The sequence below is a fragment of the Prionailurus viverrinus genome, chromosome A2 (assembly GCF_022837055.1).
Source record: "Prionailurus viverrinus isolate Anna chromosome A2, UM_Priviv_1.0, whole genome shotgun sequence".
Taxonomy (NCBI): domain Eukaryota; kingdom Metazoa; phylum Chordata; class Mammalia; order Carnivora; family Felidae; genus Prionailurus; species Prionailurus viverrinus.
This window is the reverse complement of record NC_062562.1, coordinates 167,937,208-167,960,521: the sequence shown is the minus strand read 5'-3', so window position 1 is coordinate 167,960,521 and position 23,314 is coordinate 167,937,208. Positions and strand designations below refer to the sequence as shown.

General features: G+C 45.1%; 2 protein-coding genes across 10 annotated transcripts in view; one reads left to right on the top strand and one right to left on the bottom strand.

Annotated features, from left to right (window-relative positions):
- LMBR1 (limb development membrane protein 1) overlaps positions 1–9,124 on the top strand; it is a 150,727-nt gene extending 141,603 nt beyond the window's left edge. For 4 of the 5 annotated variants that reach the window (XM_047835387.1, XM_047835415.1, XM_047835406.1 and 1 more), the window contains 2 exons: positions 3,954–4,115; positions 7,231–9,124. In XM_047835387.1, the coding sequence (XP_047691343.1) occupies positions 3,954–4,115; positions 7,231–7,316 (248 nt within the window). In that variant the 3' untranslated portion in view covers positions 7,317–9,124. The remainder of the gene's footprint in view (positions 1–3,953; positions 4,116–7,230) is intronic. The other variant, XM_047835397.1, reaches the window with a different exon arrangement.
- A 12,327-nt stretch (positions 9,125–21,451) lies between these two features.
- Positions 21,452–23,314, bottom strand: part of RNF32 (ring finger protein 32) — a 38,386-nt gene continuing 36,523 nt past the window's right edge. For 3 of the 5 annotated variants that reach the window (XM_047843735.1, XM_047843690.1, XM_047843681.1), the window contains one exon: positions 21,452–22,337. In XM_047843735.1, coding sequence (XP_047699691.1) covers positions 22,086–22,337 — 252 coding nt within the window. In that variant the 3' untranslated portion in view covers positions 21,452–22,085. Of the gene's footprint in view, positions 22,338–22,925; positions 23,172–23,314 lie in introns of those variants that run through there. The other 2 variants (XM_047843710.1, XM_047843720.1) reach the window with 2 other exon arrangements.

Below are 23,314 nucleotides of genomic sequence, written 5' to 3'. Positions count from 1 at the left end.
ACTTAGCTTCTAAGTTTATTTTTTTATGACAAGATGTGTGTCTTCCTTTCGGCAGTCTTACATTAAAGCCACGGGTATCATGTCAGCCATTTGCGTGGGATGCCAGCACACATGGTTTCATGATAAAGTTGCTTTAATGATCCCTTAAGCGTGGCCGGCTTTCCACGTCTTCATGCTAGTGAGGAACCGGAGTATGCCTGCTAGAAATCAGAGTCAACTCAGGTGGGCTAACGAAGGTGGGTTCTCATGATTCGTGTTGCAGGTGGAGTAGCCAGGTCTTCCCTGAAATGAGGTTCTTGTGAAGGTATACGTTCCATTATTCAAGGAATTATGCATAAAATGTTTTTAACTGTATCTTAGTGGGCGGAACCGACGCGTGGTTTGTCATGAAGATCATTTTATTCACCGATAAGATGGCTTTATGCTTAGCCATGCTTAACTAAGTAGGCCTTTAGCTGGTGTATATTTTACTTATCTTTTAAAGAAATAACTTTTGAATGGGAATGAGCATTTCAGCATTTGAGTAGCAGAGTTAATAACATTTGATAATTGATTTTTTTGTTAGTATTATCTTAAAATTTTGCTGCCTTAATACCCTTTTTTAAAAAGAGTTTTTAATGTTTATTTTTGAGAGAGAGAGAGAGAGAGAGAGAGAGTGTGTGTGTGTGTGTGTGAGCAGGGGAGGGGCAGAGAGAGAGGGAGACAAAGAATCCAAAGCAGCTGCCTTAATACGTATGCTTTTATATCTTTCTCCAGAAATGGAGATTTTGAAGTATTATACATTTTTACAATAAATGTTAAAGTTAAAATTTTAAGTATTGTTACTTTTTCCTAAGTGTTGGCACTTTTAATAAAAAAGTACATTTTACAATTTAATAATTGCTGTGACATAGCCTCTCAGATGTTGGTTTAGGGGTTATTGTTTAAGGTTCAGTCTTATACGGGGCTTTCAGGACTGAAGAGCTGCATGTGTTGTCCAGAGTGATCTTTTAGTCGGACCATGTTAGTTAGATATTTAAAAGATTAAATTTGAAACGGCAGTGTCTTCAGAACTAGCCCCTATAACCTAATATTTTGTCTAGTGCTTTGTTGCACTGTAGCAACGGGCTCCTGTATGTCTGTGAGGTCAACCTGAGATGTCCCTGGGACCAAACATGTCATAAGGAGATCGCTCTCTGTCTGGGATTTCATATGAAGTCTTGGCCCTGACTCTCAGGGTACCAAGTTGAATCCGCCGAGAAGCTGTATGTCACATACCTTCCACTGCCCCAGTACTCAGCGTGTGGCACTGCTGTCCCGCCCGTGGTGCATAGGCCAGGTCCCGGGTGGTGGCGGAGTTACTGGTTAGCATGTCCCCATGCTGTCCAAAGTGGTCTGTCCCCATAGGTTCACGACGTAAGTCATTGGGCTGTGAAGAAACCGTGAGAACTCGTATTTATCTTTACTGCTATTATTTTTAAAGTCTGTTCTTTGTGTGTAATGTGAAAGTCAGTGAGTAGTACATATATAGTTTTAAAACAATTAGATATGCATATCTTGGGTATATATGTCCTGATTTTTTCTTTGTGAATGGTGGTATATGAGTAAAATGTTCTGAAACCAGGTAAGACTCTTCTGGAGAATCTGCACAGGGTTTTATTCTATGATCGGTCACTTTCTCCGTCAATCATTTCATCATATGCAAGATTTCGTGTCTGTGTGCATCTCTGTGTTTTTGTTGTGGAATGATCTATGGCTCTGACCAGATTCTCAAAGGAGTTTGGTCCTAAACATCAAAGAAACTAATTATCTGGGAAGCCTGGGCTGAAATCGCTGAAGTGTGTTTTGGAAGGACTGTATCCTGTCTACAGATAACTTCCTAGGTTAAATTAAATGGTACTTAGTGTGAAAAATAAAATGTATAATTAGATATGTATTCCTCTTAACACAGTCAAGTTTTTTAGCTGAGAAGCAGCAGCTGTGATTGGTGCTGTGACTCCTGATGTGTGGTCTGTGCTGCATCCTCTGCTGGGGTCTGGGTCCCTTCACCATTTTTTTTTTTTAACGTTTATTTTGTTATCGAGAGAGAGACACAGAGCGTGAGCGGGGGAGGGGTAGAGAGAGGGGGAGACACAGAATCTGAAGCAGGCTCCAGGTTCCTAGCTGTCAGCACAGAGCCCGGTGCGGGGCTCGAACTCACAAACTGTGAGATCATGACCTGAGCTGAAGTCGGATGCTTAACTGACTGAGCCACCTAGGTGCCCTATCCCTTCACCTTCTTTAAAATGATATTTTATCGTATGTTTTCATTAATCTTCTCTCTAAAATACATGATAGATTATTGTCTCTCAAATTCAAATACATTGGCCCTGTGTAAGTGTGGCTGTTAAAGAAATACTTTTTGAAACGTCCTATTTTTGTGATACTTTTGGATATGAAGGTTTTCCTGTTTTCTCTCTGCCCTGCTTTTGTAGAGCCGTCCCTGTGATAGGTGATGGGGTTGCTTTGGTGGGGGTGAGAGCTGAGTTCAACAGTCAGCTGATAAAATGAAATGGAGTTTGGTTACTCCTGAAATCCTTAGGCCACCCATAAAAGAAAGGTAATATGATCTTGTTTATACAGCCCTCTATGGTTAAAATTTTACATGATAGGCCCCAAGTGGCTCTTCAGTTTCTTCCTTGAAGATTGTCACCAGTCCTATCATCTGTCACTTGACTACTCGCGTGTTGTTTACTTATTTATTTACCAGTGGTCAGAAAAATTCCTGGCATTCACACATTCTTTCTAATAAGTATTTGGCCTAGGGTACATTATCACTGAATAGGATGACTTTTTTTTTTTTTATTTTATTTAAGACTTGTTTTTATTTATTGTTTAATTTTTAAAATTTTTTAATGTTTTATTTATTTTTGAGAGCAAGAGAGACAGAGCATGAGCAGGGGAGGGGCAGAAAGAGGGGGAGACACAGAATCCGAAGCAGGCTCCAGGCTCTGAGCTGCCAGCACAGAGCCTGATGCGGAGCTCGAACTCACAGACCGCGAGATCATGACCTGAGCTGAAGTCTGACGCTTAACCAACTAAGCCACCCAGGTGCCCCAAGACTTGCCTTTAAAAATCAGTTTAGGTGAATTTAAATAGCTTCAATGTATATAACTATCCTGCATTTCAAGGTTTGTTATTGTACTCCACAAACCCGGAGCATCCAGTTCAGATTCATAATATTCCCCTGCCTCCCCTCTTAGTTTATTAGAACTACCCTATTAACTTACCCTAGAAAAGAATCACCCTGTTAGTTTATTCGTTTATGTAGTAATTATTAAGTATGGGCAAGCATGGCTTTAGGCATTGGGAACATAGGAGTGAAAAAAACAAAGTCCTTGTTCTCATAGAACTTACATTCCAGTGGGGAAAGTAGGCAGCAAAGACACCAGAAAGGAAAAGAAATTATTTCAAGTAGTGTTGTGTTACAAAGAAACGTCATGGGGATAGCCGGCCATGGAGGGGTCCGGCTGTTTTATGTAGAGGGGACAGTTGCCTCTCTAAGGAGGTGACGTTCGACCTGGGACCTGCACGGAGAGGGGGACCGAGCAGTGGGGAGGTGCGAAGCGTGAAGTTTGTCAGGTGTCTCGTCCGCCACGACTCCACGACTCTTGTTTCCAGACTCAGTTGAGCACGCTGTGCTTTCTCCCCGTGAGCAGCGGCACAGTGGATGTCTTGTCAGTGTAAGCGTGCCGAGTGTCAGGGGTGTTCGCTCCAGCTCCCGCCGCTTCCAAGAGACCGTGACACCCGGACAGAGTAGGTTAGAGCTGGTTGAGGTTGTTCCCCAGGATAACAATTACGGATTTCAACTAGGATACCTACTAACAGAAATGAGAAAGTCCATGGAATTTGATCTGTTTTGTACTTTATTTTGTAACGTATTTAAATATATTGTACCTGATTTTATTAAGGGCTATTTTATTTATTTTTAACAGGAATCACTAGATTTGATCTACTTGGAGACTTTGGAAGGTTTAATTGGCTGGGAAATTTCTATATTGTATTATCCTACAATTTGCTTTTTGCTATTGTGACAACATTGTGTCTGGTCAGAAAATTCACCTCTGCTGTACGAGAAGAACTTTTCAAGGCCCTAGGTAATCCTGAGGTTTATGGGTATTTTTCTCGCTTTCTACTAATTTTTAATTTTGCCATATGAATTGATTTTAAGTCTTCATCTCTTCATTTTTCCTGATGTGTAACACCTTAGAGGTCACATTTCTGACCCACTCCTTATTGGTTGTGCTCTTGTGTAAAATTATTTCATTAAGCCTCGGCTTCCTTATCTATAAAATGGTGATAATACCTTCTTCTCTTGTTGTGGATATTAACTGAAAAATTTCTTGTAAGGGCCTGAGCATAGTCCTGGCACATCGGAAGGGCTCAATAAAATGAGCTCTTTTATCGTTAAGACGATGGTGGTTGTGGTGAGGTGAGGGTAATAACGGGCTAAACGTCTCTTTTGGTAACGACACCTCTTACTGTTTTTTAGTTGCAGATCTCTTTTGAGGCTTGGAGTTTACAATATCAAGCTGATCCATAATTCTCTTCCGTAAGCCAAACAAGTCAGGATAAAAATATTAGTGTTCTTGTCATTAATATGGGAGAGGGCATTCCTGAATCATGTAGTCCATGAGTCACATGTGTTGTGACAGTATTAAAAAACTCTTAGGTTTGGCTAAGGTATAAAGGGAATAAATGTAACTTATCAAATGTGTTTTCCATGCTTACTTCAACATTAGTACTAAACATACATCAGGCTTTATATTTTAGGAATACCAGGGCAGTATAAACTGTCTTGCTATATAAACCCTCTTGGGTTTGGAGTGTGTAATTTTATAATAAAAGAAGGGAAAGGCAGCGATTTATTGCAGGGACTCCTAACATTAGGTCGTTTACCTAACTTGACATCATTTGAATGTTTATAGTCTGTGTTCTCTTGTGGCTTGTAGTGGTTGCCATAGGCCCCGTACTGATTAAGGTCCAGGTAACCTCCACCTTCTGAGCATCATGAAGCTTCTCACCCAACCAAATTCTTCCAACCTCTGTGGTTGAAGGGATGACCTTTGGGAAGGAAAAAAGATTTCAGATTATCTACTCATATGTATTTTACTTTAAGTTCACCCTGTGAGGGGATGGTTGGAGAAATAGTGGCCTAGAAGTGAAAGTGACATCTCATTTCAGCAGAAGCACCGGATAATTGTGGATTTTCATGCCTAAGTTTCATAATACCGACAAGGTAAAAATCTGTAAGGTGACGTGGGAATCCCTAGCTCTCCCCGCCAAATGTCTCAAGTGAGAACTTCATTTTGAAGCCCGTGGTAGCCCATGGTAGCCCATCAGTGAGGTTAGTTAGCCATAATGTCAGGTCGATTCCCACTGACTAGTCACTGACATGAGACGGCTGTAGATGAATTACTGTAAACTTAGTTTTGAGTTAAGTATTCTGGATATCATCTTTCTAAGGAAACTTTTTTTAATGTAGGGAAGTATCATTTAACCTAAGGTGAAGTCATGGATGTTGTGTTGGCCCTTTGACCATAATAGGCAATAGAATTATCAAGACTTGTGTAAAACCACTAGATGGATTTAAGGTTTTTTGTCCAAATGTTTTCTGTTACTCTCTGGAATGCCTAAGGAGGACATGAATCATACCTAGAAAAAGATCCTCCATATTAAGTATATGTAATAATGTGTGACTCATCTGAGATCTTCAGTCTAATTTCACTGGGAATCGTAATTTGATTATAAAATTTAACTGTCTCCTTTTTTCCCCTCTTTTTTTTGTAGGCTTTTCCCCTCTGGTGCTATGTCCATTGACAATGACAGTGTCTGTCTCATAGAGTACCTGGTGTACTCCGGGTATATAAACAAACACTGGATGGCGGTGGAGGTGACTGTATCCGCACAGAGAGACATTGTAGTTTTTTTTTAAAGATGCGTAGCTTGTGCTGCCCCCGAGTTTTAGAAGTAACAACTGGAAATGTGTCCTAAAAGGGGATTCCCTTTTGCTTCGGGCGTGATTACCCCGCTGGTTCTCTGTCCGCCTACTTCCTTCTCTAGCAGGCCGTGTTGAAACTCGCTTCCCCAGCAGCTGTGGGTTCCTGTTGTCACTCAATGGTTTGGCCATTCCTGGGATCAGAACTCTTTTTTATGTTAGATTGATTTCTTTTTTCCTTCCCATTCATCCATCATACACAGACTCAATTTTAGCTTTTCTTTTATGAACATATGCAGGTGATAGAAACTTTAAAATTCAGAGTGCTGTGTTGATTTAAGAGGGATGTAAAATTGCTTAACTGCCAGGTAGATAGCTATCTGGAATCTTAGGGGGAAAAAACCTCATCCAAGTATGTTTTTGAGGTGTCAACAAAGGTCTGAGCCTCATAAAAATGTTTCCTCAAAATCTTTTCCATAGATGGACTGGTTATATATTCTTGAATATCTTTGTGCTTCACTTTATTAGTAAGTGCTGAGAGCTTTGGTGCCACATGAACTATCTTCTACTTTTTATCCCTGGGAGGGCACAGTTGTGTATGTCAGGTGCATTATGTGAGTGACTGATGTATGATACAGAAGGAAACTAATGTAACTTTAGAAGATAGTGATACTTTCTTACTGTGTGAACTATCTTTGAATATTGGAATATTATTTATGTTCAGTTTATTATTTTGCCATTTCTTGTCTTTTTCTTTTTGATCATGTTTTCCATTGCTTATCTTTTTAATGACATGCTTAATATTTTGGTATGTCTTTCCATGTGTTTTCTTGTGTGTATGCTTGTATGTGTGTATTTTAAAACAAGAACGCCATCATATTTGTGTCCGGTTAGGTCCCCCGGGAAGCACACTGGGTCTGTCTGGATGAGCTTGCGGGAGGAGGCGTGAGAGAGCGTGCTCCTGGGATCGGTGCGGGGGCGGGGGGCGGGAGGGGCACGGGAGGTGGGGGAGGGAGCGAACTGAAGAAAGCGGAAGCCTGCAGGGGCCCCAGAGCTGCGCAGAATTGTGGAGAAGGCGTGGCTTCCTGAGACACCGCTGTCTACCGCTTAGGCCCCCGGGCGCCCCCAGTGGGGAGAAGAGGTCTCTCGTCCTTAAGGGGCCTGGCCAGCACCTCCCAGCTTCCTCAGTGACACCGGACACTCTGCCTTGTTGGCCGTCTGCGCAGCCGCGCAACAGTACGTCCTTTCTCACCATTTTCTTAATTTTCCTGCAGGGCTGCATAAGCTTCACCTATCAGACACGTCAAGGGATTCAGAAACATCAAAGCCGTCTGCAAACGGGCATCACAAAGCACTGTGAGAACGCGCAGCGCTCTGCCACTGACCCGGGAGCCCCCCGGCTCCCGACCGCCCCGTCGGTCAGAAATGACTCGCCCCGGCGGTGCCTCCCGGTGAGCGCCCGGGCCTGGCGGCGCCACCGCTTTCACAGTCTCCTAAGAACTCGGCCGCCACAGGCCACGCGTCCGTTTGACTCCGTGCGGACCCCCTACTCGCCGGCCAGACAGGCTCCTCGGGGCGGCACGTTCTTCTGTGGACGCGGGTGCTGGTGTCGGTTGGTACAGTCACCCAGACGAGCATGTTTTAAGGCCAACTCCGGGGCTTTCTAAGAACTCAGTTAAATCCCATTATATACTTTATTCAAGACGGAGAAGGCCGCGAGAAAGGCGTCCTTGGTGCTTGGCTGTGAAGTGAAGGCCCTGCAGACACGCAGGCTTACGGCTGCCCCCCGTTGCGGTGGCGCTTGGGAACGGCAGCGCTTGCAGATGAGGTTTCTCCCCTCCTTAGGGAGAAGGACAGAAGCGTAGTTCCGGGTTTTGTTTCAGGGTGATAGCGACTGGACTTTGCGTCCAGGGAGAAAGGCGAAATTCTTGCAAAACCCGATCCGTGGGAGAACACGTGGGAACGCCTGCCCCCGCGCGGTGTGGTCAGCTCGGCCGGAAGTGGTACGTGGTCACCGTTCTCCGACGTCTCACGTGTATGCGACTCAGTATTACCTCTCGTAACATAGTTGCCGGTGTTGAATACACTTGTAACTTAGATTTTGCCTTATAGGCTATGTGTACACTCGGTTTTTTAAAGCATTTCTTCAGATATCTCTCAGTTCCTTGTTCTCCTGTGTCCCATTATGAAACTACAAATCATCTGTGGTAGAAACCCCGCTGTCCCCACACTCTTCAGGCTTTGGTTCCTTTCGTATATGCCGATTTAAACCTCAGATTTATAAAAGTTACCGGGTTACCACCCAGATGCACAGTATCAGCATTCATGATGTAAGAATAGCGCTACGATGTATCGTGATCAGATAATCATTCAGTTACTGAATTGTAAATAATTCTTGGGATGGCTTCTTGACTTTAAGTCCACTGAATAAAACTATAAAATTGTACTCTGTGTTACCAGGCGCTAGGATAGGGTACTGAAAATTGTGCATGCAGACACGTGACACGAGCCCCTTTGCACACAATTCATAGTTACGCAGTCTCCGGAAACACTTACGTTCACATGCACTATGTGTATGGCAATAGATCGTCTGTGTTCAGACAAAAGTAAAAGAACAGTTTTCTCAAGTTGTTTTTTGGAGAAATTTATGAAAATCCGGCTGTATATTTGACATAAAAAATTTCCATTTAGAGCCAAAATAATAAGAAAAATTAATCTGTATATTCCTCAGTTCCATTGAGTATACCTCTCCTTTATACCTGTGCATTTCCTTCTGAGCTTCTCTGCTTGTTAAAATGCAGCTTCGTTGTCAAATAAAAGACCATTTTGTGATTCTAAATCACAAACACTCAGTAAATACCACCAGTGTAGCATTGGGAATCTCTCAGCATGAGACCTGCATAGTGAGCAAATGAACAGAAGATGGCTATTTCCTAATTTCACTGATAATTACACCTATTTAAACATTAATTGCAAGCTTTGACTTTTACTGAAACTTGCTTGCAATCCATATTTTGAACAGACCTGGTCAAGGAAAGAAGAGAAAAGAAAGTTCTTTCAGTAAAAGAACATCACTTGTAACTTAACATCCATGGGAAGTTCCTGGGTGTTTGTAAGATGTCTGAGAATTTCTGAGTCAAATATTAAACTTTTCAATGTCTGTATCAATTCTTTGTTCATTTGAAAGTTTCTTTCCATCGGAAAACTTAGGCCAGGTTTGGATTAGTAAGCGGTGAAATGTAGCATAAATTCCTACAGCTGCTACTGGATGCATCGTCATGGCTCTGGGACCAAGGACACACCTCACGTGGGGGGACGGTTTTGAGCCTGGGGCCTCAGACCCCTTTTGTGGGAACAGATGCAGGTTGATATATCCTCCCTGTTCGCCGCATGATTGCAGCCACTCCAAACAGTGCGTCCCTGGTTACACACAGAGACTTCCTCTTGGGGGACAGACTTTGTAAATGCAGGTGCTCCTGTTGGATGCTCTGGAGGCCGGCTGTGAGAGGCTGCGACAGAAACGGGCCGTGGCACACAGAGGCCGAGCACTTGGGCTCTGGTCAGGACAGGCGCCCTGCGGGCCTTGCCTTTGTCGCGCTCGTGGAGCTGGAGCAGGAGGAGAGGCCCGGGGCCGCCATTTCGTTCTTGCCGGGTGGGAGGATGTCCACAGTCGCCCCGTCAGATGCTCCGCTTAGTCTCACCTTAGGATCCACCTGCAAAGGGCATTAGGCACGGTAGTTACAAAGTTGCGTGAGGAGACTTGGCCAGTTCTTCTCTTTGATTGCTTCTGCAGTACTTAAGTAATTTTAAAATGATACATCTTATAGATTATGACATTTGCAATTTTTACTGATGTTTCCAAGTATTTCTTAGATTCAGTATTTACTTAGCCTTATATATATTCTGTGCAAAAACAGACCTGCTGTCAAAGTGAGACTATGTGAAAATTACACGTGTGCCCACACGTACACGCACATGCTAGGTCCTTCGGTGCCATACTGAGCGGTTGGTGGACTCGTGGACGAGAATGAAACCTTCTGCTTGGTTTTGACTCTTGGATGCGTTAGTGGCTCACCCTGTACACGCCTGATCTTCGGGGCCTCGACGTCTGCCTCAGTTTGCTGGGGCACAGAGGACCGCCCTGGTCCTCCTTCACCCGTAACCTGCCTGCAACGTGGGCTTTGAGAACCCTACGTGGCTTTCTTTGTTGTTAGCGCAGTATTTAATGTATAAAGACAAAGTTCTTAAAATATTTTTTTTTTAAATAGGAGTCTACGTACGGCACTCACTGACTTTTATACTAAAGACTGGTATGGGTTAAAGATGATGTTCAGATGCACTGGTGAATCATTTTTGTTTACTAGAGTGTTCTGTTTACAAATTATCTGTTGGTTCTGTTTGTTTCTATGAGACACTTCTAGTGTGACTTTTTAGTGTCTTAGAAATTAAAGTTTTACAAAAGGTGATTTCATACTTTGTTTTATAAGCATTCAAATGCGTGTTTGAGTTTTAAATCTTAAATGCCATCGTGGCTGAAACTTAAGCGTATGTGTAAGATGCTTCCATTTCAGTTTTCTAAAAGGCAGTAATGACTCTGGTGGGATGTTGAACGGGGGAAGAAGTGAATGTTTTCTCTCTTTTTTTGTGGAGTTCTTGGTAGAGCAATTTCTTGCAACCAGTTACAGCTAAAATGTACCATCAACAATTGAAATCACGGGTGTCCTCGAATTTTTTGAGTTACTTATTTGATTTTTCTAATCTTTTCCATGAAAGGACTGAGCTATACCCAGTTGTGGTCTGGGCAGCCTAATCCACAGTTCTTGGAAGAGTGAATGGCCATTGTCAACTGGTGAAGTCACTGGCAGACAGAAGCCTTCACAGCAGTGGCTTTCCAGCTCTTTGACGAAAGGAAGAAATACACTCTTGATTGTAACCCTCACATGCGTGTATACGTGTGAACGACAATTTAAGGAAATAGTACCTACTTTTAGTATGTGATGCGCGCTGGCATTTTCTGTTTTATTTTTTAGGACACTAGACACAGACCACTAATGCCAATGGATCGTAAACTTTAGTTTGAAAAATACGGCTTCAGGATCTAGTTGAAAGATGAATGAATACAAAAACATTTTGGCTTTTGAATATTCTTCAGGTAAAATTCATCAGTGCAAACACCCCTGAAGCCGAAGTATTACACGTGCAGATTACTTGTTGCACTGCAAAACATGTAATTAAAATCAGTAGAAGTTGCTAAAGCTCTAAAAAGTGGGCTATAAAATTTCAAAACTAGGTGATTGATCCCTTCGTTTAGGAGGAAGAGATCTGGGAGCTACTCTGGAAGAGAAGTTAGTTAACTTCCAGCTCTGCGTAATTCCGTTCGGTGAAAGTGTCTTCAAGTTCAAGTGTGATCAACTCGGAAATTCAGATGAAGCCCACTTCTTCTTAGGTGCGATTTTGGTGTTCTGTTCTCCTAAACATACTGGAGAAGTTAAGTTCCCAAGCATGGGTGATGAGAAGTAGGGCGGCAGCACCTGATGTGCGTGATTTCGGAGGACCAGAAAGATCGTCAGTGTCTGAATGTGAGGAGGTAGAGATTTAAATATGAAGCTGAGGAAGAAAGTTTGATCAGTCACTGAAACTCCTGGGTGAATGTCTTAACGTCTTCTCTCTTGAAAAGCTCTTCTTAAAAGATACACTGCTTGCCAACAGTGGCCCCTGCGAACCCGGGACACGCTGTGACTTTGAGGGGCTGGAGCCGTTCTGTCCTATGGAGTAGCCGTAGCTGTTGTATCCTATCGAATGGCTATGCGTACTCACAGATAGCTTTTTACATATGTCTTAGCACATTGTTCTATTCTCGCTTTAGAAAGTTGTGATGAAAAGCTTCTCTTTTTTTGCACTCTCAGTACTTCACTTTTGGCCACCACACGTGTGGGGGTTTTCCCACACCAACCTCTTCTCCCAGTTCTCTGTGGATACCGTATCTGTGTCACACAATTTGATTTCCTTCTGACGCCATGTCCGTGGAGTTAGTGCAGACCCCACAGGTAAAGGGCTCAGTCCAAGATTGGCTCCCACCACCGCCTCAGTCGCCAGTGGCAGGTCTGGGCTGTCCCCTGTGCTTCGACCAACCAGCTATCAGTCAGAGGTTCCCACCTCTCTCTGGCTCAGCGATTTGCTAGAGCGGCTCACGGAAGTCTGGGGAAGTCACAGTGCGCTTACCAGATTACCTGCTAGTGACAGAGGGTCCAGCTCAGGAACACCGGACGGAGGAGGCGCACGGGCCAGGGGTCGGGGTGGGGGCAGAGCTTCCCTGCCCCCTCCAGGTGCACCAGCCGCCCCGCACCCTGGGTGCTGCCCGGCCGGAAGCTCTCTGAACCCCTTCAGTTAGGGTGTTTTAAATGGAAGCTTCATTACACAGACATGATTGAGGAAAGGATTGGCCACTAGCGATCCTCGGGCTCCAGGCCTTCCTGCTCCCCACGGGTCGGAAGGGTGGGACTGAAGGTGGTAGTTCCCACTGGCCTGCTGTAGGAGCTTTCCCAAAGACAGCTTATTCACGGAAGCTCAGGTGTGGTCCAAAGGGCTCCTAACGCATATCAAAAGACACCTTTATCTTCTTATCGCTTTAGGAAATTCCACCGGCTTCATCTCCGTGCCAGGAATGGGGAGGAAGCCCAAATACATATTTCTTACTCTAAGTTACAAATTCACCCAGTTCCTAGGTATTAAAGTCTTGGATCAAAGGGAATGCACATTTTCAGACTACTTCCAGAAAGATCCTATCAATATACTCTCATCAACAGCACGTGAAGATGTGTTTCTCTAGCTAACACTGGATTTTGCCGGTCTTTTACAGGAGTGCCGACCTGAGAGGCAAACATTTAATTGTTTTTCTTTGCATTTTTAATAACTACTGGGAATTTAAAAAAAAAATTTATCAGCTGTTTGTATTTCTACTTTTGTGAATTAGTATTAAATATACTTAGCCCATTTTTCTTCTGGTATTTCATAATATCTTTATTGTTTTATTAAAAACTATATTATGGATATTAAATGTTTATCTTTCTGATGTGTATATTTTTCCTGGTTGTTTTTTAAAGTTGTCCAATATTGGATTTTTGTGGTATTGAAACTTTACATTTTGAAGTAGTCAAAATGTGCAGTTTCCCATAATTTCTAGGTGTCATACTAAGGCCTTCGCTACCCTAAGACTTTTAAAGGTATTTCCCAATTTTTGCCCCTAACGACTTTGAGATGCAATTCACATATTACAAAACTCACTCTTAAAGCATATGATTTATATGCACAGAGTGGAGCAGCCATCACCACCGTGGAACCCCGGATCATTTTCGTTACCCGACACCTAACTGCTTCTGTGTCTGTATTTTTTTTTTTTTTTCCGTAATTCATCAACCTCTTATCTGGATTTGTCTTGCCGAAAGGAATCAGATCACGGTTGTGCAGAGACGTCACTGGCCACACAGCAACCATTCGTGCCAGGCGACCCAGCTCCGGTTTTTTTCAGGGTGGCACTGTGCCCGCCATGTGGCGCGGATCTGACCAGGGAGCTTGTGCAGAGTGTTGTGTAGGACCTCCAGGAAGGTGACTCGGAAGATGCCTGGCGCTGCCCCACCTCCACCCTTCCTTTCCTCTGTGGTGCCATGGATGGGACAGGATGGGACAGCTGGGACCCCAAGAGCCGCTTCGGATTGTGACTTGCCCACTTGCCCACGAAGACAGTTGAAAGAGTTCGGATGCCCACCGAGTGCACAGCTGCCTGGCCGCCCACCCTCCGTGGCTTCTGTGCAGGTGGCGACCCCTCTTGGATTCAGACGCCGCATTCAGCGGATGGGAGCACCTCAATGCAGTTCTGTCCCATCCTTGACTAGTTTCATTGTTTCCCCAAAGGACAGGCCGGTATGACAGAGCCGTATGTTAAACAGTAATGTGATTTCAGCGCCGTTTTCATGAACTAAATGTCCATAAACATCGAGTTCTATTTCTAAGTTTCATGTCCTGAACCTCTAATTAATGTATCTCATAAACTGATTCTGAAGAATATTCTCCTCTATTAACGTACCGAACACTAATCTTGTGTTTTGAATTATTAATACTTGTATTTACTCTTCCAGAGTCCTTGTTAGTGACTCATTCTGTCTGGAAATGTCCAGTTAATATGATGACTTTACCATACACACTTGAATTATAATTTGGAAGATGTATTCCTTTAGACAGATTAGCATTCACGCTGGCAAAGAAAATTTTTTTTATTATTTAAAAAAAAATTGTATGCTTATTTTTGAGAGAGAGAGACGAAGCATGAGGAGGGACGGGGGAGAGAGAGAGGGAGACACAGAATCCAAAGCAGGCTCCGGGCTCTGAGCCGTCGGCACAGAGCCCGATGCTGGGCTTGAACTCACAAACCGCGAGATCATGACCTGAGCTGAAGTCCGACACTTCACCGACTGAGCCCCCCAGGCACCGTGCCCAGCAGAGAAATGAAAATTCTTATTTACAAAACATCCTGGAGACTGTTGACAAAATTCGAATAAAATCTGTAGATGAGCTAATACTTTTGTATCATTGTTAATTTGTGGCTCAGATAATTGTACCATGGCATGTTAATGTGAGGGGAAGCTGGCGAAGAGTAGAAGGGAATTCGATTTTCGCCACTGTTTCATTGTTTGCAACCATTTCAAGTATTTAAAAATCCCAGAGACGTTGTGTAACAAAGAATTAGGCTGGGTTCAGAAAGTACAAATGTGAACTCATCTGCAAAGTGCCCTCAAGGATGGAGCCACGTGTTTGAGGAGGGTGGAACAGAAAGAGGCGTCCGTGGCCCCTGACTTGCCCACCTCAACCCTGCGAAGGTGGTCTAGCCAGGCTGCCTCCCCACCCCCCCCACCCCCCCCACCCCCGGGTACAGGCTTCATTGTTTATTAGGCCTTCTTTTAATACTGTGTACCAGCTGTTCCCTGGATAAACCCTGGAGTGTGTGTGTGTGTGTGTGTGTGTGTGTGTGTGTGTGTGTGTGTTTCTACATGTAGGCCTGAGAACCTTGCCATTTTTTAACAAAACTCATGGAAAACCCGTTAGTGTAATAATCTTTGATCTTAGGTCTTTCTTCTCTGGGCAGAATTAGGTCATGATTTGGGCTTATGCATTTAATATTAATCCTGATTATTGGGGCTTATGGAGAACTTTATCCTGTAACACCACCGTGAGAACAAAAAATAAAATTTTTAAATTCTCACCCCATTTTAGGTAAGTTAGACATGTACCTCCACTCCCTGCAGAAAGCAGAAAGCAAGCATTTGATAGGGCTCAAGACTCGCGCATGGCACATGGGAGCATTGAATATTTTAAGCGGAAGGAATTTGAGGTTTGCGCTTCTCCCCTGAAACAGGTCCTTAGACCCTCTTGTGAGAGTTGCCCTCCCTTCACCCAGAGAAAAGGAGCCTCCTGATCTCAGAGAGTCCTAACAGGCCTTGCTGAGTCCCCCAGGTTACACACTTCCCTCACACTCCTTAACCTGTTGTGTTTCCCACAACTCCTGTGCTTCATCGGATGTAGCGGAAAATAATCAGGTCTGTTTCTTTGGCTCTTTGTTCCTTGTGAAGGCTCCTGTGTCGTGCAAAACCTGTGCTAAATATATTTGTGTGCTTTTCTCCTATTAAGCAGCCTTTGTCAGTTTAATTTTTAGATCTAGCCGAGGACCCAAGAGGGTCCAGGAAAACTTTTTCTTCCCCTTCACTTTTTTTTTTTTAATGCAGTTAATATTTTTATTATCTTGATCCAAGGTGGATCCAAACAAATAATTGCTCCTGTTACCTAGTTGTTGGCTACTGATCAGCTCTGCTGAAATTCAGTTATTTGGGGTGAGTGTGTTTCCCAGCTTTTAATAATAATCACATCCACCAAGTTACTTTGGTTTGTCTTGGTAAATGGTTTCAGAAGACGACATTAAGAAATAGCGTTATTTGGGGGCACCTGTCTGGCTCGGTCGGTGGAGTGTGTGACTCTTGGCCTCAGGGCTGTGGATTCGAGCCCCACATTGGGTGTAGAGATTCCTTAAAAAACATCTTAAAAAAAAAAAGAAATCGCCTTATTCAAAGTCAGTATGCTATGAATGTTTTACTGAGGCGTCATTGTGGTAATCTATCTAAAGGAAAACTTTTCAAGCCCAGAATATTTCGGTCACATTATAGGGAGTTGATCTTCGCGTCCCTGTCCCCAGCTTGTCTGTGTAACGTATAGATGGCAAACAAGTGACCTGCGGGCTGTGCTTAACTCAAAATGTGATGTTGCGAGTTCAACATTTTAAAAATTGAGTCAACATTAATGAATCGCAAGAATTCCACAATACCCTCGTTGTGTGAGGTATTTTCATTTATAGTTGTAACCTCAGTCTCTTTTTTTAATTAAAATGTCATACATTAGTTTCAGGCGCATAACATAATGATTATGATTATATATATATATAAAAGTGTATATATATAATGATTGTGTAGATATATATATATGTGGGTAACTGAATATATATATATATGTATATATAGATATAGATATATAGTGAAATGATCACCATCCAGTTACACACTTTTTTTTCTTGAGAACTTTTAAGAGTTACTCTCAGCAACTTTCAAATATGCGATACAGTATTGTCAACCATCCTTGCCGTGCTGTCCATTAGATCTGAAGGACTTATTTTATAAGTGGAAGTATGTACTTTTGGTCACTTTTACCCATTTCGCCTGCCCCCACTCCCTACTCTAGGTAACCACCAATCTGTTCTCTGTATCTGTGAGTTTGTTGTCGTTGTTGTTTTTTAGATTCTACATATCGAGATCCGATGGTATTTGTCTTTGTCTTATTTAGCATGGGGTCCATCCGTGTCCCAAACGGCCGGATTTCCCTTTTTTGTAGCTGAATAATATTCTATTGTACACGTGCACCACATCTCACCTATCGACGGACCCTTGGGTTGTTTCCGTATCTTCGCTGCTGTGAATAATGCTGCAGTGAGCATGGAGGTGCTGATACCTTTCTGAATGAGTGTTTTCATTTTCTTTGGACAAGTACACAGAAGTGGAATTGCTGGGTTACGTGGTAGTTCTATTTGTAACTTTTTGAGGAATCTCCTTGCTGCGTTCCATAGTGGCTGCATCGGTGTGCACTCCCACCAGCAGAGCGTCTCTCCGTGTGCCTGCTGGCCATCCGTGTGTGTTTGGGAAGGTGCCTATTTAGATTTGCCCCTTTCTAAATTGGATTGTTTGTTTTGCTATTGAATTGGATGAGTTCTTTATATAGTTTGGATATTGACCCCGTAGCAGGTTATGATTTGCAAACATTTTCATTTTGCTGATTGTTTTTTTTTTTTTTTTTTGCTGTGAAGAAGCTTTTTTGTTTGCTTTTGTTGTCTTTGCTTTTGGCGTCAGATCCAAAAAGTCATCGCTGAGACCGATGTCAAAGAGCTTACCCCCTGTGTATTTTAGGAATTTTATGGTTTCAGGTCTTACGTTCAAGGCCTCAATCCATTTTGAGTTGACGTGTGTGTATGCTGTAAAGGGGTGGGCCAGTTCCAACTTCAGCACATGGCTATCCAGCTTCCCAGCACCATTTATTGAAGGGAATGTTCCTTCCCCGTGGTATGTTCTCGGCTCCTTCGTCATAAGTTAATTGACCGTATACGCGTGGGTTTGTTTCCGGGCTGCCTGTTTCACCGATTTATTTTTATGCCAATGCCATGTCGTTGTCGGTGCCAAAAGATTAAACATCGTTTGGCTGAGAGGGATTGTTCGAGTGCTAGAAGACCTGGCAACATTTAAGTTCCACATCTTGGAATCATGGCGATAGTAGCTGCTTTCTTCACGGATCTGTTACCTGCTTGGCTGCAGAAGGCACGTGAGTTTGCCTGGTTTGCCAGAATAAGAGACCAGATGCACGTGTTATCTCTTTGTTTGCATTTTTTGTCGAAAACGGTTTTTGAGTAGAGCTGACACGCGGCGTCACGTTCGTTTCAGGCGTGCGACACGGTGACTCGGCTTCCTAGGTGTTAGGCTGTGCTCACCAATTCCGGGGCTGCTGGTGGCCCGCCTCAGGTCAGAGAGGGCTCAGAACAGCCCCGTCCGCAGATACCCTTCCTGGGCATTCGGCTTTTCCGGGAGGCGGTTAGCTATATTTAACACGCTCTTGTCCACCAAGGCGTGTCAACACACATACAGATCATACTGCACGAGAGAAGCAAACATTCCTGCTACTTACGAGGGACCGCATTTTGAACCTAACTGCCAGCCGGTATTTATGAAAACGGCACGAGAAGCGGTTTTCCACCAGAACTACTTGAAGTACACACAGTCAGCACGCCCTACGGATATTCCAGACAAGCCAGATCCACCACAGACAGCATGCCCGGCAGACTGCACCCAAGCGGGCGTCACAGAAATTGCTGTCATTGACCACGGTGTGGCTGTGCTACAGGGGAACGTTTTACAGAATCTGCCCCGTGAAACTCACCACTGCATATCTGAGGTGAACACCATTCTGTTTATCGTGTCCTGTCGTTTTGTCTTTGTGGCACAAGCCGTGTCTGAGTGCAAGCAGTGGCCATCCACGAGGTAGGGATACGTGTCCCCGTGAGCGGTGCGCTCCCCTGTGGCAGGGAGGGCCAGCCCGGAAGCCCGTGGCCTAGGCAGGAGCACGCAGGCGGCTCTGAAGGGACGGTGGCTGGAAGACGTCCACTGGCCGACCCCTCTCAGCCTGGTCTCCGGAACCGAGACCTGCATGGCGCTCCTCCACGGCCACCCCGGTCACCAACTCGAAAAACGGAAGAAAGGGGACACTTGTCTCAAAAGGGGAAAAAGAGTAGTCCCTCTTTTCTGAACACTTGCCTTGTTTCCAACTCATGGACGTTATGAATTGTGTAACAGACACGGGTTTCCTTTTTGGGCCCACTGCTCAGAAGTTCAGAACCGAACGGGCAGTGATTGCTGCCGAAGGAAGTGCGCGTGGGTGTCTGTTGTGCGTGGCTCACCCCTCCTCCCTGCCCCCCCTCCCCCTGTTCCCACTCTTGTTTCCTCCCCCTCTTTGGTTCCACCTTCATTTTTGCCTTCTTGTATTCATCACAAGTCTTTGGTTGCAGGTCAGAAACCAAATTCACAAGCTCAGGGAACGTGGCTGGACGTAACTCACACTTTGGGGCCAAGCCCGGCTGAGCCCCCCACAGTGCAGCCAAACCCACCCAACATACAGGAAATAAATCCTAGTTGTTACAGGCACTGTTACAACAACCGGACTGGCAAATCCCATTCCCTGACAAAACTGGAATTTACTAATCAAAGTGGTAGTAAAGCGCGTACCCAGTCACTTGGAGATGTGAAAACGAGTACAATGATGGATTTAAATAGCACGACACAATTTTCCTTTCCCAAGTCTTCTACTGACTTCCCGCGCTCTCTTGGTCAGCGACCCAGTTCTCATACAAGAGACCTGAAGCTGTGATGTAATCGTATGAAAGTCTGCATGGTTTTTGTGACTTGACCTGAAAATGTGTCGTCATCGTCAAACTGTCCAGAGAAGCAGCTACTCCACCGCATCCTTGTTTATGGTCCCGTGGTTGAAACTTGGGTCTCCCCAAGCCTTGGTGGGAATGCCATTCCAGGAGGCTTTTCAATAAGAAAAATACCTGCTTTCACATTGTCACAGCTGCCTGAGACTCGTCCCTGAACACTCACAAGGTCTTCACTGCCCTCGTCCCCAGTGACGACCCATTCCAGACGCCATCGCCGCTGATTTTGTGTCTGTCATCCACAACTCATAATTCCTGTGTCAGTCATGTACTTGGCTGCACAGAGCAGAAGTGGACTCTGTCCACTTAGCGGGAAAACAGGCCACTGGAAGGATGTGTGGCAGCACAGATTCAGTGGGAGAGCTCGAGAAATGGGCTCAGAAGGCCGGCAGGAGTGCAGGGAGTCTGGACGGTAAGACCCAGTCATCGTCCCGAGGAACAGGAGCATTGGGATGTGGCCATACACGGTCCTCAGTGGACTCTCGCCATCACTGAGTGACCCATGCAGCCTTGGACTCTCCCTCCAGGGGGCAGTGGGATCAGACTACCCAGGCCTTGGCCACACGGCTCTGCTCTGCCTTTCAGGGCATGGACGGAGAGGCGTGCACATCATCGGCCTTCTGGGTAGACGTGGAAGGCTCTGAGCTGCTAACTTCTGCCGACTCAGGACAGAAGTGCTTACTCACTGTTTAGAGCTTGTCCAGTTTACAGCTGGTCCCCACCCCCCCCTCCCCCATCTGTAGTCTCGCTCTCCACAGTTTCAGTTACCCAGTCACCTATGATCCCAGAGCGGATGAGCCTCCTGACGGATCATCGGAAGACCCGTAAGAGCTGGACGCTCCATCACAGTGCCCGCATCGCTCGCCTCGCCCCACCTCGTCATGCGGGCATTAGATCTTCCAACTTCCTCCTCACCAGGTGAGCACAGCACAGTAAGATATTCTGAGACAGAAACCACTGTCACGTGACTTTTATTGCAGTACACTGTTCTGTTTATTTTTAGGTATTAATTTTTACTACAACCTAATTTATAAACTAAACTTTATCATCGGTATGTATGTATGTATAGGAGGAGATGCAGTAGGAAAATAGGGTTTGGCACCATCTGTGGTTTTCTGCATCGACTGGGGGTCTTGGGGCATATCCCCTGTGGATGAGTGGGACAAGACTGTTAACAGATTTTGGACAAATTTTGCTTGTCCAAATTTTGCAGTGGGGTGCCCCATCATTAACAAAATGTTTGAGCACACTCCAATATATGTGTATTTATTCGTAAGTGATAGGTATTTATAAAGCTATTTATAAATAAAACCTATCAGACGAGCATTTTGAAAGGATGAGATTAAAAGAAAGGAATATACATTTTAGATTTCTTTCCACGTGATGTCAGGATTGTTCCGCACCCCTGACACGTGTGCACCTGGGCTTGGCGACCCACGTCTTCCTCCTCCTGGGCTCCCGCTTCCGGTCTCTTTGCCCTGCGGCTAGCTGTTGCCGTGGCGACGTGTGCCTGGACGCCCAAGCTCCACCCGGTAAGCACCTCTGCCTGCTTTTCCCCAGCGATGAGAACGTTCACGGACTCAGGGCAGAGGAGCCATGAGACAGAAGTCGGAAGGAGCCGGGGAGCCGGAGGCTTCTGAGAGCACCCCGTCAGCACCCGTCCCCCCCTCCCAACCGCCAGTGGGCTGTGGGGTTCAGGAGGAACAGGCTTCTTTGCAAGCCACTGAGATCTGGGGCCTTTCCCGCTACGGCAGGGGGGTACTTGGCCTGTACAACTGTACTTCGTTGTTGCAAACCAGCGAGGTCCCGGGAAGAGGAGAGCACAGTCACACCCTTCTGACCCAAGCAGACATCCATGGATGTCCACACGTACCAGCTACAGCAGAGCGGCTCGAAGTCATTGAACGTGATTTACCATCTCCTGGTGCCTGCCGAATGCCACTGAATATTTTATTTTTATACTTTGGGTTTACATATTAGAAGCGCTGGAGTACAATAGTCATTTATCACATAGAAATAAAGCAATTACTACAAAACGAGAATTAGGAATGGCAAGGAGTGTTTCTAAGACAATTTAAGGAGTGTTTTTAGGTTCCCAGCTCGTTGGGCACCCAGTCGCTGTGTGTATGCAACCACGTGCACAGGCCATCCTGGCAGGCCCGACCCAGTGTCAACCAGAACTCCGTGGAGACAGGCCAGGTAACCGGATGACCATGAAGGGACGAGAGTGATCTTGCTGCTGGGAGCAATCCCAACCGATCACCTAAGAAGCACAGCAGATCACCAAAGTACAGAACCTCTGCAACTCGACCTTTTATCCATCCCTCACTTATTTCAACTGATTAAGCTTATCAGTTTGAAATTTTTACAGACTGAAGACTAAAACGGGGTAGGTTGTCAGCTTTAGAAATACATCGAGGGTTCCTACACACAGCTGGTAAAAACACGTTTCATCGGAGAACAGATTACACCATAGCACTTAACCCCAAACCCATACAGTTTATCCAAAGTGAAGGTAAACGTCCCCCCCAGGAATGATAGTTTTCCCTGACTATGAATTCAACATTCCAGAATTTTCTTTCGATAGCAAGAGCGGCAGAGGGGGCAGGCATGGAAAGGGGAGCTGTCTCCCAGGGAGAACTCCTCCAGGGCAAGGAGACACGTGTGGTGAAACACATGTGAGCAGGACAGGAGGACCATCTCTCGGGAAGGCTGGCCGCAGAGCATCTCCACCGGGTCCTGGCGACAGTCGCCGCTGGTGGGGAGTGGGGTGAGACAGATGGGACACTCATGGGTCTCCCGGTGCAGAGCCTGCAGCAGAGGACAGGGAGTGAGTTGGTTGTGCAGGGTGTGAAGGGAAGCTTCCTGAACTTAAGGGAGAACCATATACCAAGAGACAGGGATATTCTAGAAATGAAGTTCCATCTTGTGTTACAATAACACTAATTGCACATATACTGTTACTCTTGTGAAATATGGGAAGGGATAGTAACTCACGGCCGAAGCAATTTTTTTTTTTTTAGTAATCTCTACACCCAGTGTGGGGCTCAAACTCACGACCCCAAGACAAGAGTTGCATGTTCTTGGAGAGCCTGGGTGGCCCAGTTGGTTAAGCGTCCAACTTCAGCTCAGGTCAGGATCCCATGGTTCATGAGTTTGAGCCCCGAGTCGGGCTCCATGCTGCCAGTGTGGAACTTGCTTGGGATTCTCTCTGCCTCTCTCTGACCCTCCCTGCTTGTGCGCGCGCGCGCTCTCTCTCTCTCTCTCTCTATCAAATAAACTTAAAAAAAGGAAAAAAAAAGAGTTGCATGCTCTTCTGACTGAACCAGCCAGGTGCCCATGTGATAAGCAATTTTAAAACAAACAAAAATACTTTATAAAATACTGAACATTAATGACATAGATTTCCTTTTAACTAAGCAATAAAGAGTAGTCCTTTTCAAAATCCTTGACCCTGGATAGCTGCTGAGCTTTCTTTATAGATTTTCCTATTTTCATCGTTTTCTAAGTAAGTTTTTCCTCTGTTGAATTCAGAGTGTCCCTTTCTTCCGTGGCCACTACAGATGCAAGAGGAGGGCAGGCCCGGGCTTGAAGGAAAACCAGGAAAGTAACACGTGGGGCGGTGTTTTCCCTTTGGTGTTCTCACTGCTCACAAAAAGGCATCATCAAAGCAGTTTCCGGCTGAAGGGCCTTGACCTCACCCCAGACTGGACAGCGAAGGTTCGAGGGCCACCCCCCGCCCCCTCCCGCCGGTTCAGGCACAGCCAGGGCTGGCACCGCCAGGTCCC